General features: G+C 38.9%; 1 protein-coding gene across 1 annotated transcript in view; it reads right to left on the bottom strand.

The window, feature by feature from the left end:
- The window catches only part of LOC306875729 (voltage-gated delayed rectifier potassium channel KCNH8-like), a 116,871-nt gene that overhangs the window by 21,522 nt on the left and 82,448 nt on the right, over positions 1-12,901 (bottom strand). The window contains exons 5-8 of the mRNA XM_079426438.1: positions 9,547-9,799; positions 8,459-8,616; positions 8,035-8,242; positions 2,760-3,137 (exon numbers count right to left, since the gene is read on the bottom strand). Of these exons, the coding sequence (XP_079282564.1) occupies positions 2,760-3,137; positions 8,035-8,242; positions 8,459-8,616; positions 9,547-9,799 (997 nt within the window). The remainder of the gene's footprint in view (positions 1-2,759; positions 3,138-8,034; positions 8,243-8,458; positions 8,617-9,546; positions 9,800-12,901) is intronic.

Genomic DNA, 12,901 nt, shown 5'->3' with positions numbered 1-12,901 from the left:
TTATTAAAAGCTAATAAAACCTGTTTCAACCACCTTATTCCTGTTGGAAGAAGAAATGAGTTCTCTAGCTGAATTGTCTCTTCGAGACAGGATTGAGACTATATGGAGACGTTTTATTTATTCTTGAGTTTCAGTGTGGCCTCAAACTGTGAAGCCAATATGATCTCAAACATTTCTCATCAAATTATTCCAATACCAGATTATCTGAGCAGTGGTTGCCACATGAATTTTATACCTCCTTTCATAAATAGAGGCACTTCAAAAAAAAGGCTTATCACTCACTCTCATCTTGTGTATGATTTAAAAGATATTTTGTAATGTTGGTTTTTGTCCAAAATCAATTGGGTCCATAGCAAATTTGGTCCCAACTGAATTTTATCATATGGACTTTGTATGGAAAATAAATATCATCTTTATGTTTTACATATTTAGAGTCATGTAGGCAGAATTGTCATTTTGGGGTGAACCATCCCATTAAATTAAGCATAACCAAGAAGTTAATTAAGTCTAAGCTAAAAAAAAAGCTAAACTAAGCTGAGTTTAGCAAGCTTAAGCTATGAAAGTGTAATGTCTGAGAAGTAAAGGATTCCTCTAGGATGGGTGGTACACATCATGTTGTAGTCTGGTTAATATAATAAATATGCTTACTTGTTTGATGTAATTATGATAATTTTTAGGCATGTCAGTGTTCCCCAAAAACCCTCAGTGTACATGATCTCTGTGTGTGGGTAGGAGCCCAGCTGTCAGCTGGCTGGGACAGTAATGGCCCTTAGTGGTAGGATTTGGTGACAGATTGATTCAGTGTGCATGTATGTGAGTGTGCATGGATTCAGCCATCCTCATTTGGCCCTCTTAAGTGCAATGAAGCCTGTGTCTCTCTCTTCATGGCCCAGAGGACATGCCTTAAAATTCGGTCCTCTGTCACAACATCTCCCTCAAACCCACACGGGACACATGCAGCTGAAAAATCATTACAGCTGTCTCAGCAGATAACAAGCTGCTCCAATGGCAGTCGAATCCCGACAGTCAGGTTAAAAGAAAACGGCTAAGAGTGGACAACGTAAGCCGCCGCCTTATAAGAGTTAAACAGGTTAGGAGGTATAAAGGATGTCAAAAATCCACACAAATATTCCAACACTAAGGTTTTGAACCTGACAAATTAAGACACACTGAATTAAAACTTTCAAGTAACTTGTTTTGCAATTAAACATGAAAGCAACATGTCATAAGACAAATAGAATGTTGTCCATTAACATAAATTGGTAAATGATGGTCAATAAAACGATGGTCAATAAACCTTACCTTCCCCTGAGGAAATGTGTTGAAGGTAGACATAGTCAATAAGTAGCTAAGCTTAATGAATAACATGGTCAAAGAAAATGTTGGTGCTCTAAGAATGGAGCCCTGTGGGAAATGTAGTTTAAAAGTAAATGAGGTCAGATGGTTTACTAAAAACTACTCCAATAAAGCAAATGCACCTCTGTGTCTTATCTTATGAAGAATGCAGTCCTTAGGGAAATTCAAGAAGTCAATAGGAAGTTTAGACCTTGGGGAAAATGCAGTCATTAATGCACTTTTTGTGGACTTGCAGTCTTGTAACTAGGGGTGTGCTCAAAATATCGATTCTTAGATACATACCGATATAATAAAAAAAGATACAGTATCGATATTCTAGCCCTTAGTATCGATACTCCGCCCGGCCATTAGGGGGCGCAGCGGCGCCCGCGAGTTTCAAAAAACTCATGGAAAATGTTAAAACAAGATGTAGCATTTAAGTGATTTCATAGTGAAATATGTTATGGCAGTACATGGTGTCACAAAAAAGAATTATAAGAAGATTTAATAAGAAGTTAAGAATAATAATAAGAAGATTTTGTGCTTGTGTGAGCTCAGACTGTACCCTTGGAAAGTTAAATGTTGACTTGTGGTAATTTCCAGATTAATACAATTTGTGTACAATTAATCAGAGCACTTAAAGTTGCAAATATTTAAGCAAAATGCACTTTGTTATAATGCACTTTTGTCTTCAATAAATTGAAGAAAAATGCAGAGTTCTGTTTGTTGAGTAAATGTGTTCAGCATTAACTAATTGGCTCTGGCCCATGTATTTTTATTGAATCGTATCGAATCGTGTCACATTGTATCAAATCGTATCGAGACAGCTCTGTATCGAGGTACGTATCGAATCGTGACCTGTGTATCGAGGTATGTATCGTATCGCCAGGTTCTCCAAGGTATACAGCCCTACTTGTAACCTTCTTTTGCATGTGTATCTGTAGTGTACACAATTCAAGGGAGTCCCATCTGTAATTTTAGGGTTGAAATGGGTAATCATGAGTGCTCCCTTTTGTTTTGTTAAAATTAGCTGATATTTTTTTCAGTCTATCCCAAATTTGTGCTATTCCATATAAACAAACACATCAATTTACACTGTGGGATGGTGGAACCATCTTATTTTAAGTGTTAAATCATCACTGCTTGAGGAGACTAAATCATCTCTTTGAGTATTTATGTCTGGTGGGGGTGGGAAAGATAACAGAGGGAACATTTGGATCCCCCCAAGCTAAGAGAAGTTATTAAACCATGTCTTTAACACAACGATTAAGGAAACAAGAGTGGGATTCTACCAGAGGGGCACACATACACTTGTCCCAGTACACATGACATTCACACAAATCTGGTCATCCGTGTAGTAAAGTATTATGAATCTAAAACTCAAAATCATTTAAAAACTTGTAACCATGTTTTCTTGCATTTACCTCCAATCAGCATGGTGCAAATAGAGAAGATCTTCTCCGAGTCAGTATTAGCTGAGACATTGCCAAAGCCCACACTGGTCAGACTACTTAAAGCGAAGTACAGTGATGTCACATATGAACTCCGAATCGAGGGCCCGCCTCCCAGTACGGCTCCAGTCTGTCCTGCATTTGAAGTGCCCACCGGCCCTGCTCCCGTTGTGTTCCATTGGCTCGAGTTCCACACAGACTCATGTCCCACCAGATCAGTGCTGTTCCACTGGCTTGAATTGACCACCAATCCATCCAAGATGGTGGGGCGCAGCGAATCAGGAATGAGGGATGCAAGAGGGGACAGAAAATAGGGGGTGCCCAGACGTTTACCCAGCTCATGCAACCAGCCTATGAGAAAGAGAGAAAATTTACTCAATTGGCATATGTTTTGACCTGTGAAATTGTCTATAATGTTCATAATTTGGTGATTATTCTAATAATCGATTTTTTTCCATTTGTGTTTGGCACTATATCTAGCCAAAATACAATGAGGTTATAACTCCAAAAACTTTTTCAGTGAGTGCATGGCTACTGTCCAGGGTTCTTAGGTCACTGTCAGAACTGTCCATGGTGCTGAATCTGAAGCATTTTGAATATCATTTGGTTTGCAGTAGGCTGAACTTTTTCCTGGAGACTCTACTTTTGTTCCCTGTGGGACTGGTTCTGTACATTTTCTTTTCTCTCTCTCTCTTCTCTCCCTGCTTGTTTGTCTGTAGGTGTCTAGTTTGGAGGTAGTAGAGGTACTATATGTGGCATTAGAAACTCTATTTTTCGAGAGAACCAGAAAAACTGACACAGAGACAGAAGGAAGTGTGAAAGATCAGCAAGGGAATGAGATTGAGGGGAAAGTGCCAGAGAACCTTTTGCCAGCAGTTGTCGGGGAAAGTTTGATACACAATCACACATGACAAAACCTCCTTCCCAAATACACAAACAAACACTCACTTTTTTCATTTACACAGCGAGCAGCTTCAGTTTACATGACCTTTCTCATGCACACATACACCAGAAACCTGGGTCATTCCTTTCCTGACATATAAACACATCCAAAGTCTTCCCTTTGTTGTCTGTAATGTGTCTGCATGTGCTAATAGGCAGAAAAGTGTCCTTCATATATGCTGGACACCTATAGAGATCTGCTTCCTAAGAGTAGAATGCAGAAGAATACAGCTCCATTTCCCTTTCGCTTTCACTTTTGCTTTCTAAAATCTTTGACCAGGTAAAAGAGTATATAAAATTACTACAACTTCCAGTACTATGTAATAGCTCCATTAACATATTTACATTGAGAAAGATTTGATAATAATATTGAACTGGTGTCAGAATCAGTGTTATAATTGCCCCATTACACAAATGGTATTAACCCACTGTATCTCAAACGAGAGCACACCTCAAAGTAATAATATAATTGCTTTAATACTTGATAATATTACACAATAATTTTCACTTTTATACGGTGCTAATGGCTTTAGATAGCAGGAATAATGTACATTTAAAGGACCTACATTGTGAATATTTTAAATAACTAGATTTTATCTTCAACTGTTTAATTTTAATGAAATAATGTTCTTCACACATTTTCAAGATTACATTTTTCAGTTTTTTAGTTCAAAATAAATGTGACAATTGCCCCAAACTCAAAGCCATGATTAAATGCTGAATAATAGCTGCATTCACATTAACATTTAGCATTATTATATACATTATTTACATTCAAAGGCATCAAAGGGTAATATTTGCGTATGTGTGTGTGTGTGTGTGTGTAAGCTGTGGATGTCTCGACTGGCTTGGTGAAGCTGGTATGTATTAGTGAGAGTGTTTACTCCAGTCACTACTGAGATTTATGCAAGCTTTTCTGCCACATTATTTGTGTTAAGTAAAAAATTGTGTTTTTGACAATTCAGTTGCACTTGATGACAGAGTGCATAATTATTTATGAAAAACAGCCATCAGCCAGTGCTTGACAAGCTTACGGTGTCTAGAATGAATAGTACAAATGTGCATGCAATACTAGCAAAGAGCACTGCGGAAGATTAATTTATACCAGTAATGCCTCTGATGGAGCAGGCTTGAGAAACAATATACTTTACATATCCTGCTGTTTACTTAGGAGAAATATCTGAATAGAAAATGAATGATGAATGGAAAAATGGTCTCTCAAACCGCAAAGACTACCTTGGGTTGTAAATCACTGCAGGAAGAAAAAGGGACAAGTACACAAGAAAGATACATTTGAATATCTAATATATCTAATGTCAGAAAACAAGCTATATGTTTGATATGGGTATGAGGTGCACATTATTTATTCATGGCATAAAAAGAGAGCCAAAGAGAAGCCCATGGGTAATGACATAGGTGACAAAAGTAAAGATAGCTCTTTGAGCAGCAAGAAAAGTCAAGTAGAATGGGAAAAGTTTCCTTCAAGATAGTGTTAGCTAGGGTTATGGGTTAAATAAAGGGGGTTGTACAGGATACTCAAGCAGCAATGTAGGAATCAGTGCTAAATGAGGAAGGTAAGGGAGATTGATGTGCAAGAAGAGGATATTAAAATGACTGCAATGACTGAAAGGAAAATACATTCTCACAGCGGGGGATCTCTGTTCTCTTCCAAACCACTTGAGAAAGAATCAAGAGTTTTGACTGATTTGACAGTATGCTTTTTACAGCCAACTTGAAAATCCTGTCTAGTCTCTCAAGGTCTGCTGGGCAGCTAGCCATTAAAAAGAACAGTGTTCTGCTGAGGTGAGGCCAGTGAAGTGAGCGATATGGAGGAAAAAAATATGAAGAGGGAGGCACAGAGCAACGAGAGTTCAATCAGCTCCTGGAGGAACCCTCACAGAAAACTTTCATTATTGATACGGCAAAAGTCCAATCCATTTACAACCTTTTATGGCCCCATTTCCAATACAGATAGACAGCACTGCTCAAAGCTACTTCAATATTTCATTTTCATCAATAACACTGCCTCACAAAGGCAAATAATAATAGCAGTAAAGAGCTGATACTGAGCTGATACAATCTGATACTGGAACTCACCAGATATAAAACAAGTTCTTGTAAATCTGGTACGCTTCCAAATTCTACATTTGCCATTTGAAAGCTGAACTGTTACACATTTGAGTCTCATTAAACTTTGGATGTGTCTTGTATTTCCATGCTAATGTATTCCATCTGATGTGCAGAATGCTACAAACGTCCATTTCCACTAGCAAAATTAGACATGTAACAACAGCCTCATGTGCTTAATATTTAATGGCTGGGCAATGTAAAACTGGGTGAGGGAATGGTGGGTAATGTTGGCACACCAGGAAAGACTGGATATTGGAGTAGTATCCCTGCTTTTAAGGAGAACATGTGGATGTAATTGAAATCACTGGCCAGTAGCCAGTGAAGAAATAGTGGTCAGTTAGATGTGCCTCAGTATACTGCTGATGCTGATGCAAATCAGAATCAATTTCATTAGATATGACAGATGGTGTTAGACTGCAGGCGATTTTCTATGGACAACTGCTCAAATAGTATGTGTGAATAGGTTGGACACTTCCACATTTTAGGCTTGAGTGTAAATGAAGAGTACAGATGCAAAAGCCTCTAAGTGCCGTCTGACATTTTGATCTAAAATGAGCATTTTTATCAGGCTCCTATATTTATGTTCAGTTATTTCACTTTAATTGCATAGAAAAGGACCTATATATTGTCGTTAGAGTAAAATTACTGAACCTAAACATAGGAGCCTGATAAAAATGCTCATTTTAGATGAAAATTTCAGATGGCACTTAGAGGCTTTTGCATCTGAACTCTTCAAATGATTAAATGACTCAATTCGCACATAAAGACCATCACTTGTTTTGTTCCTGTACGAATGGGTTCAGTGAATGATTCAATGACTCTCGTAAAGGCACTTGTTGCCATCTACTGCTGTAAATATGTAACCTGGAGAAAGATTCAGTAAAAAGTCAAATCAAATTAGAGGACCAGAACTAAATTTTCTATAAAATTAATTTATATTTTTCCTAGTTTATCTTGGTCAAGAAAAAGACGGATGACCTTCGATAAATCAGTTCCTATGTGATTCATGCTGTCAATATCATATCAATGTCATCATGCACTCTTTTCTCACAGCATTTTTCTTTTACCCTTGGTCTTTTTTTCTTATTCATGTGGAGTCTAGCACATGGGAGATTGAGAGAGAGCTTCATTTCCAAATCAGACTGATGCAGTAATTTTCCTGTTCATGAAAAAATGTAAAAAAATGTTTGTTCAGACGTGACACACACTTGAATGATGTGAAGAGAATGTCTTAAATCAGAGACTGTCTCATAAGTGTGCTGTTCGCAGAACCAGAGAGTGTCAGTCCTCTGTCGTGTCTGTCATGTATTCCTGCCTCTTGTGTCCATATTTGGTTTGTTTCCTGTCCTTGTTATATGTAATCATTAGTTAATTCTTGTCCAGCCGTGTTCGTCTCATTATCTATGATTTACCTGTGTATTTATAGTCCTGTCTGTTCAGTTTGATTTTGTCTGGTCTACTCATTACTCCCCGGTGTTTCTGTCTGTGTCTGCCTTGCAATGTCTTGATGTCTTCATTAAAGACATATTTTTGAGTTACATCCTCGTCAGCGTGTTCCTGTGTCCTCCCTGCTGTGTGCACCGTGACAGACAGATTGTTCTGTCCTTCTAACAAAACGCATTATGTCTGGCCTTTTTCTCATGTGTCTATCTAACTTGAAAAGTCATTTGCACCTGTACAAAGCACAAATGCAAGATATTTGTAATAGGAAGCCTTTTTGTAAGGCACATAAAAAGGTTGTTGTACATTTTCAATGTAATGAGAATATTATTGGACAGACATATTTAATAATGATCCTCGTGTATGAGACTCTTTCACATGTGAAAATAAATGAGATGGGGTCTGTCCAATTTAGATCTGTTAGACAGCAGTACTTATGCTAATATGATAACTGCCCTATTTTTGTTGTTGTTGTTATGGAATTTTTTATTTCACTTAGAGTATGTGGTTTCATAAAACATCTAGTAGAGATTAGTTTAGAGAGAGAGAGGAGTTTATACCATTTTGAGGGTAATTTCTAGTTCAGCTCAGACAGTATAAGTCATAAACTTTGCATTCTTTACTTTACTTTACTTTTATTCAAAACTTGTTAGAAGACCTAAAGAATCTGTTTGAATTCATTTAAACTTGAAAGGTTTGTACTGTTATGTTGACAGTTTGAAGATATGGCACTCACCAATGTCCCAGGAACCAGGGCTGTTGTTCTCAATCTCGTTGCGGCCAATGATATACCAGACACAGGCCATCCAATGTGCCAGCAAGGCGAACATGGACATAAGTAATGTCAGTACCACTGCGCTGTACTGAGAGTAGCGCTCCAGTTTTTGCAGCAAGCGTAGAAGCCGTAACAATCGAACTGTTTTCAGCAGATGAACTCCAAAGTACTAAACAAACAGATATTGAATATATAGTTCAAAAGAAAATCATAGAATAATAATTATTTAAGATGGCATGCCCAATATCATATGAAATGTGGTGTCCCACAAAGCTCTGTGTGAGGTCCATTAAAACCTCTGAAAACAAAAATATATAGGTTTATAAGGTTGCGAAGAAACAGCTGGCATAAAATTATCTTCAAAATGAACAAATTTAACACTTACCACACTGACATTGAAGGCATATAACAGGTCAAAAGGTAGCGCAGCAATCAGGTCCACAAAGAGCCAGGTGGTGACATAATGCACACAGATAGAGCGCGCATCATACACCACCTGGCCTGATGTGCTCACAAATGTGGTGCGAAAGTTTAACAAAATATCTGTCATAGGAATATAAAGAAAAATAATTTTAGTAAAATTAGATAACAAATATTTATTTATTACTATATCACATTAAAACTATTATATTCATTACCTGGTTCAGTGAAAGGTTATAAAAAATTGGTCTGGGTTGTAGTGACTATAATGCTATTTAATAGAAGTTGCAATTACAGCAAATAGTACTTAAAAAGTTTAGTAAATTGCTTAAGCATAGAAAAGCAGATAAAAGCAACATTTTTATTTAGGAGCTTTTTGCAAATGTTTTGATGATACAAATAGTTGCTCTGTGTTATGAAATTCTGTGGAATAAGCAGTAAGAGATTCTGCCATTGAACACTACTTAACACCAATTGTATTTTCTCTTAAGCAGCGCTTATCCTCACTGTGGAATTCTAATATAAAGGTAATGGCTATAATTCTGATGTTTTATCTAGTGGGTCTGTATATGAGTATATTCTTCACCTGTATCCTTCAGCAGTGACAGACAGGAATCTGACTTTACTAATAAATTAATTTGACAGTGGGCCTTCAAAATTATTTCTGAAATATATAACACATCTTTAGCTTTGCTATTTGCTGAACTGTCCTTCAAAATCTTTTTAGCTTTGCCCTCACAATTTTGAGGCTTTAGAAATGCTAGATTGTAATGTTTACTTAGTAAAGTCTAGAATATTTTACCAGCTCTAAGTAATTGAAAGGTATCTGGCCGTATATTACCTCTGTGACATAAAAGACTGTCTGACTCAGAAATGTAGACGTACACCTGAAAAATAATAGAACGGTGTGCTACGAGTCTGGGTACTTTATTAGCAGGTATTGGTATCAAAAGACATTTAATATTAGAATATAGAACTACTTCTTTTCACTAAACTAATTACAAAAATAAACTAAGAGCAAAAAAATATATAGGACTGTAGGTTGAGCCTTACCTAACATGAAAAGGATTTCCACCAAGATGTCGCTCACACTCGGTGGACTTCTAGGGGTTGAAACCTCATCCCGCCCACCGACGACGGTGAAACAGACATTGTAGGGCACAGTAACTGCTACATAAAAGGTGGCTAACAAGATGAGCCAATCCCAGCCAGCTTTGAAGGTGCCGTAATGGAGGAGAATGAAACGGCTCTTCTGAATGGCTGCCACTTTGTACTCTGGGATGGGCGGCTTCTCACCGAACATGTTCTAAATGATAGCAATGTTCAGAAATGTTTATTTGATTTTTTGATCTTCATAAACAGTATGCTGTGTTCACCTCACGGTGAATTAAAGAACTAATCCAACTTATTTTAGAAGCAGTAAATGACTTTGTGTAACACCACGGCAGCAGAGGGAGCTCTTGCCTGAGTTTTGACTGTGAGCTCTTCCTCTGCAGTTACTTCCTGTTTGGCGGCCACCACATTGCATCTTTGCGAAGTGTTGCCAGTTTACCCTGCCTTACCAAGCATTTGTATCACTGTCTAGTGCTCCTGTGTATGACCAGTTTTCCTGTTTCTCTTAACTTCTCTTTTGGATTGCACTTTTGCCTGTTTGGACTGCCTCCTTTTGTATCGACCTCACCGCTTGTCTTGCTGACACTGAGCTTGGATTTGTGGAACTGTTTAATAAACCCTGCATATGGATTCTACTTCGGCTTCCGCCTCAACTCCATTACAGAATACTTTGCCTCCAATGAATCCAGCGGAGGTTTCTCAGCTCCAAGCAGCTTTCGCTTATCAGAGCGAGTTGTTGAAAAATTACCAGGAACAACTCAACAAACTGCAATCTGCAAATTACCATTTAACCCACTACATTCAATCGCTTCCCTCGCCCTCCACATCAACGATAAGACTGGCGTTGCCAGATAAGTTTGATGGTTCAGCAGGACAATGTCGTGGGCTTATTCGTCAAGTCTGTATCTATGTGGAAAGCCAAAGAGATCAGTTTTCTTCTGAGGGAAGTAAATTCACATTCCTAATGTCTTTGTTATCTGGCAAAGCGATTGATTGGGCTTCAGAGGTTTCAGAGACGGATTCACGATTTCGATCGTCTTTTGAGTATCTGTTACAACAACTAAGTGAAGTATTTGAATATCCTGAGGGGGGCAAGAATATTTCTATGCAATTGCTTCACATGTCACAAGGCAACTGCACGGCTGCAGATTTTGACATTGAATTTAGAACTCTTGCCGCTCAAAGTGGATGGAATGATGATGTTTCATTGAAGGCTTTGTTCAAACAGAGTTTAAATTTGGAGCTTCAGGCTGAGTTAGCCTGCAAGGGTGAGAACTTAACATTTTCTGCATTCATCACCATGGCCATCAAGATTGATAATTTCCTGAGAAACACACCCAAGAGAAAATCCACTCGACAGCCATTTTTTAACTCTCTCACTGCACCCTCTGATCACCAAGAGCCCATGCAAATAAATTATGCTGATTTATCTGATGAGGATAGAACTCGACGCCGCCAACAGAATCTGTGCTACTACTGTGGTGAAACAGGCCATCTTAACGTCAAGTGCCCACACAAAGCCCGGAGGTTTGTCTCTGCTACCAGCCGGGTGAGTGTTGATCAATTCTGTCTACCAATCTCAAAGTCATTTCTCATTCCTGTTCGGCTAACTACTAAAGATGGTCCCATTACTTTGACAGCGTTGATTGACTCCGGTGCTGCCTTGAATCTGATCAACAAGGATATGGTCAAGAAGTACAGTTTAACCACACTACCTTGTGTGCCCACCATTTGCATCACTGATGTCAACAATAAACCCATTGAGGGAGGTGTTACCAGACAAACCGCACCTGCTCAGTTACAGGTTGGATTGTTCCACAGAGAAAGCATTTCTTTCTATATCATTAATTCAACCCGATATGAAATCATCCTAGGATACCCCTGGCTATCCACTCACGATCCTGTATTATCCTGGAATAATGGAGAATTGACTCACTGGTCTGAATTTTGTCAAAACCATTGCATGCCTGTCAATATGCCTCAACCATGTCTCACAACATCTGCTGAAGATCCAGCTTCTGCCTCCAGTTTTAAAATCCCTGCCTACTATCAGGACTTTTCAGATGTGTTCAGCAAGAGCAAAGCTTCACAGCTCCCACCTCACCGTCCCTGAGATTGCACCATCGATCTTCTGCCCAATGCCATGCCACCCAAGAGTAAGGTATATCCACTATCACGCCATGAATCCAAGGCTATGGAAGATTATATTGAAGAGGCTTTGAACCTTGGTTTTATTAGGCCCTCTACTTCTCCAGCAGCAGCGGGGTTCTTCTTCGTTGAGAAGAAGGATGGAGGTCTACGACCTTGCACTGATTACCGAGGTCTCAACAATGTTACTGTAAAATTCCGCTATCCTCTTCCACTTGTTCCTGCCGCATTAGAACAGCTTCGAGAGGCTAAGATTTACACCAAGCTAGACTTGAGGAGTGCTTATAATCTCATTCGCATCAAAGAAGGGGATGAGTGGAAGATAGCTTTTCTCACCACGGAAGGTCATTATGAGTACTTGGTGATGTCATTTGGGCTAGCCAACGCCCCAGCTGTGTTCCAGTCATTTATCAATGAAATCTTCAGGGACATATTGAACCAGTATGTGATTGCCTACATAGATGACATCCTTATATATTCCAAGTCTGAAGATGAACACATTGAACATGTTCGAACCATCCTCTCTCTCGTCTTCAAGAACACCAGCTCTTTGTGAAAGCAGAGAAATGTGAATTCCATGTACAGCACACCACTTTCTTAGGATATCACATAAGTCATCATGGAGTCGAGATGGATAATTCCAAGATTCAGGCAGTTACGGAGTGGCCTCAGCCATCAACAATTAAGGAACTTCAACGATTTCTAGGTTTTGCGAACTTCTATCGCCGTTTCATCAGAAACTACAGCATGATTGTATCACCATTGAGGTCTCTCCTGAAGGGGAAACCATCCAAGTTGAGATGGTCAAACGAAGCCACCACCGCTTTCACAAAACTCAAATCAAGCTTCACTTCGGCCCCTATCTTGAAACACCCTGACCCTAACCTGCCATTTGTACTGGAGGTGGATGCTTCAGACTGTGGAATTGGGGAAGTACTATCACAACGTCATGGTCAACCAGCTAAGTTGTATCCATGTGCTTTCTTTTCAAGGAAACTTACTTCTGCTGAGGGAACTATGATGTTGATAACAAGGAGTTACTGCCCATGAAAGCTGCAATAGAAGAGTGGTGATGGCGCAGTGGATAAGACACATGCCTTTGGTGTGAGAGACCCGGGTTCGAATCCACTGTGAGACACCAATGTGT

Source organism: Barbus barbus, assembly GCF_936440315.1.
Source record: "Barbus barbus genome assembly, chromosome: 10".
NCBI classification, from domain to species: domain Eukaryota; kingdom Metazoa; phylum Chordata; class Actinopteri; order Cypriniformes; family Cyprinidae; genus Barbus; species Barbus barbus.
The sequence above is the reverse complement of the archived record's forward strand: the minus strand, read 5'-3'. Positions and strand labels throughout refer to the sequence as shown.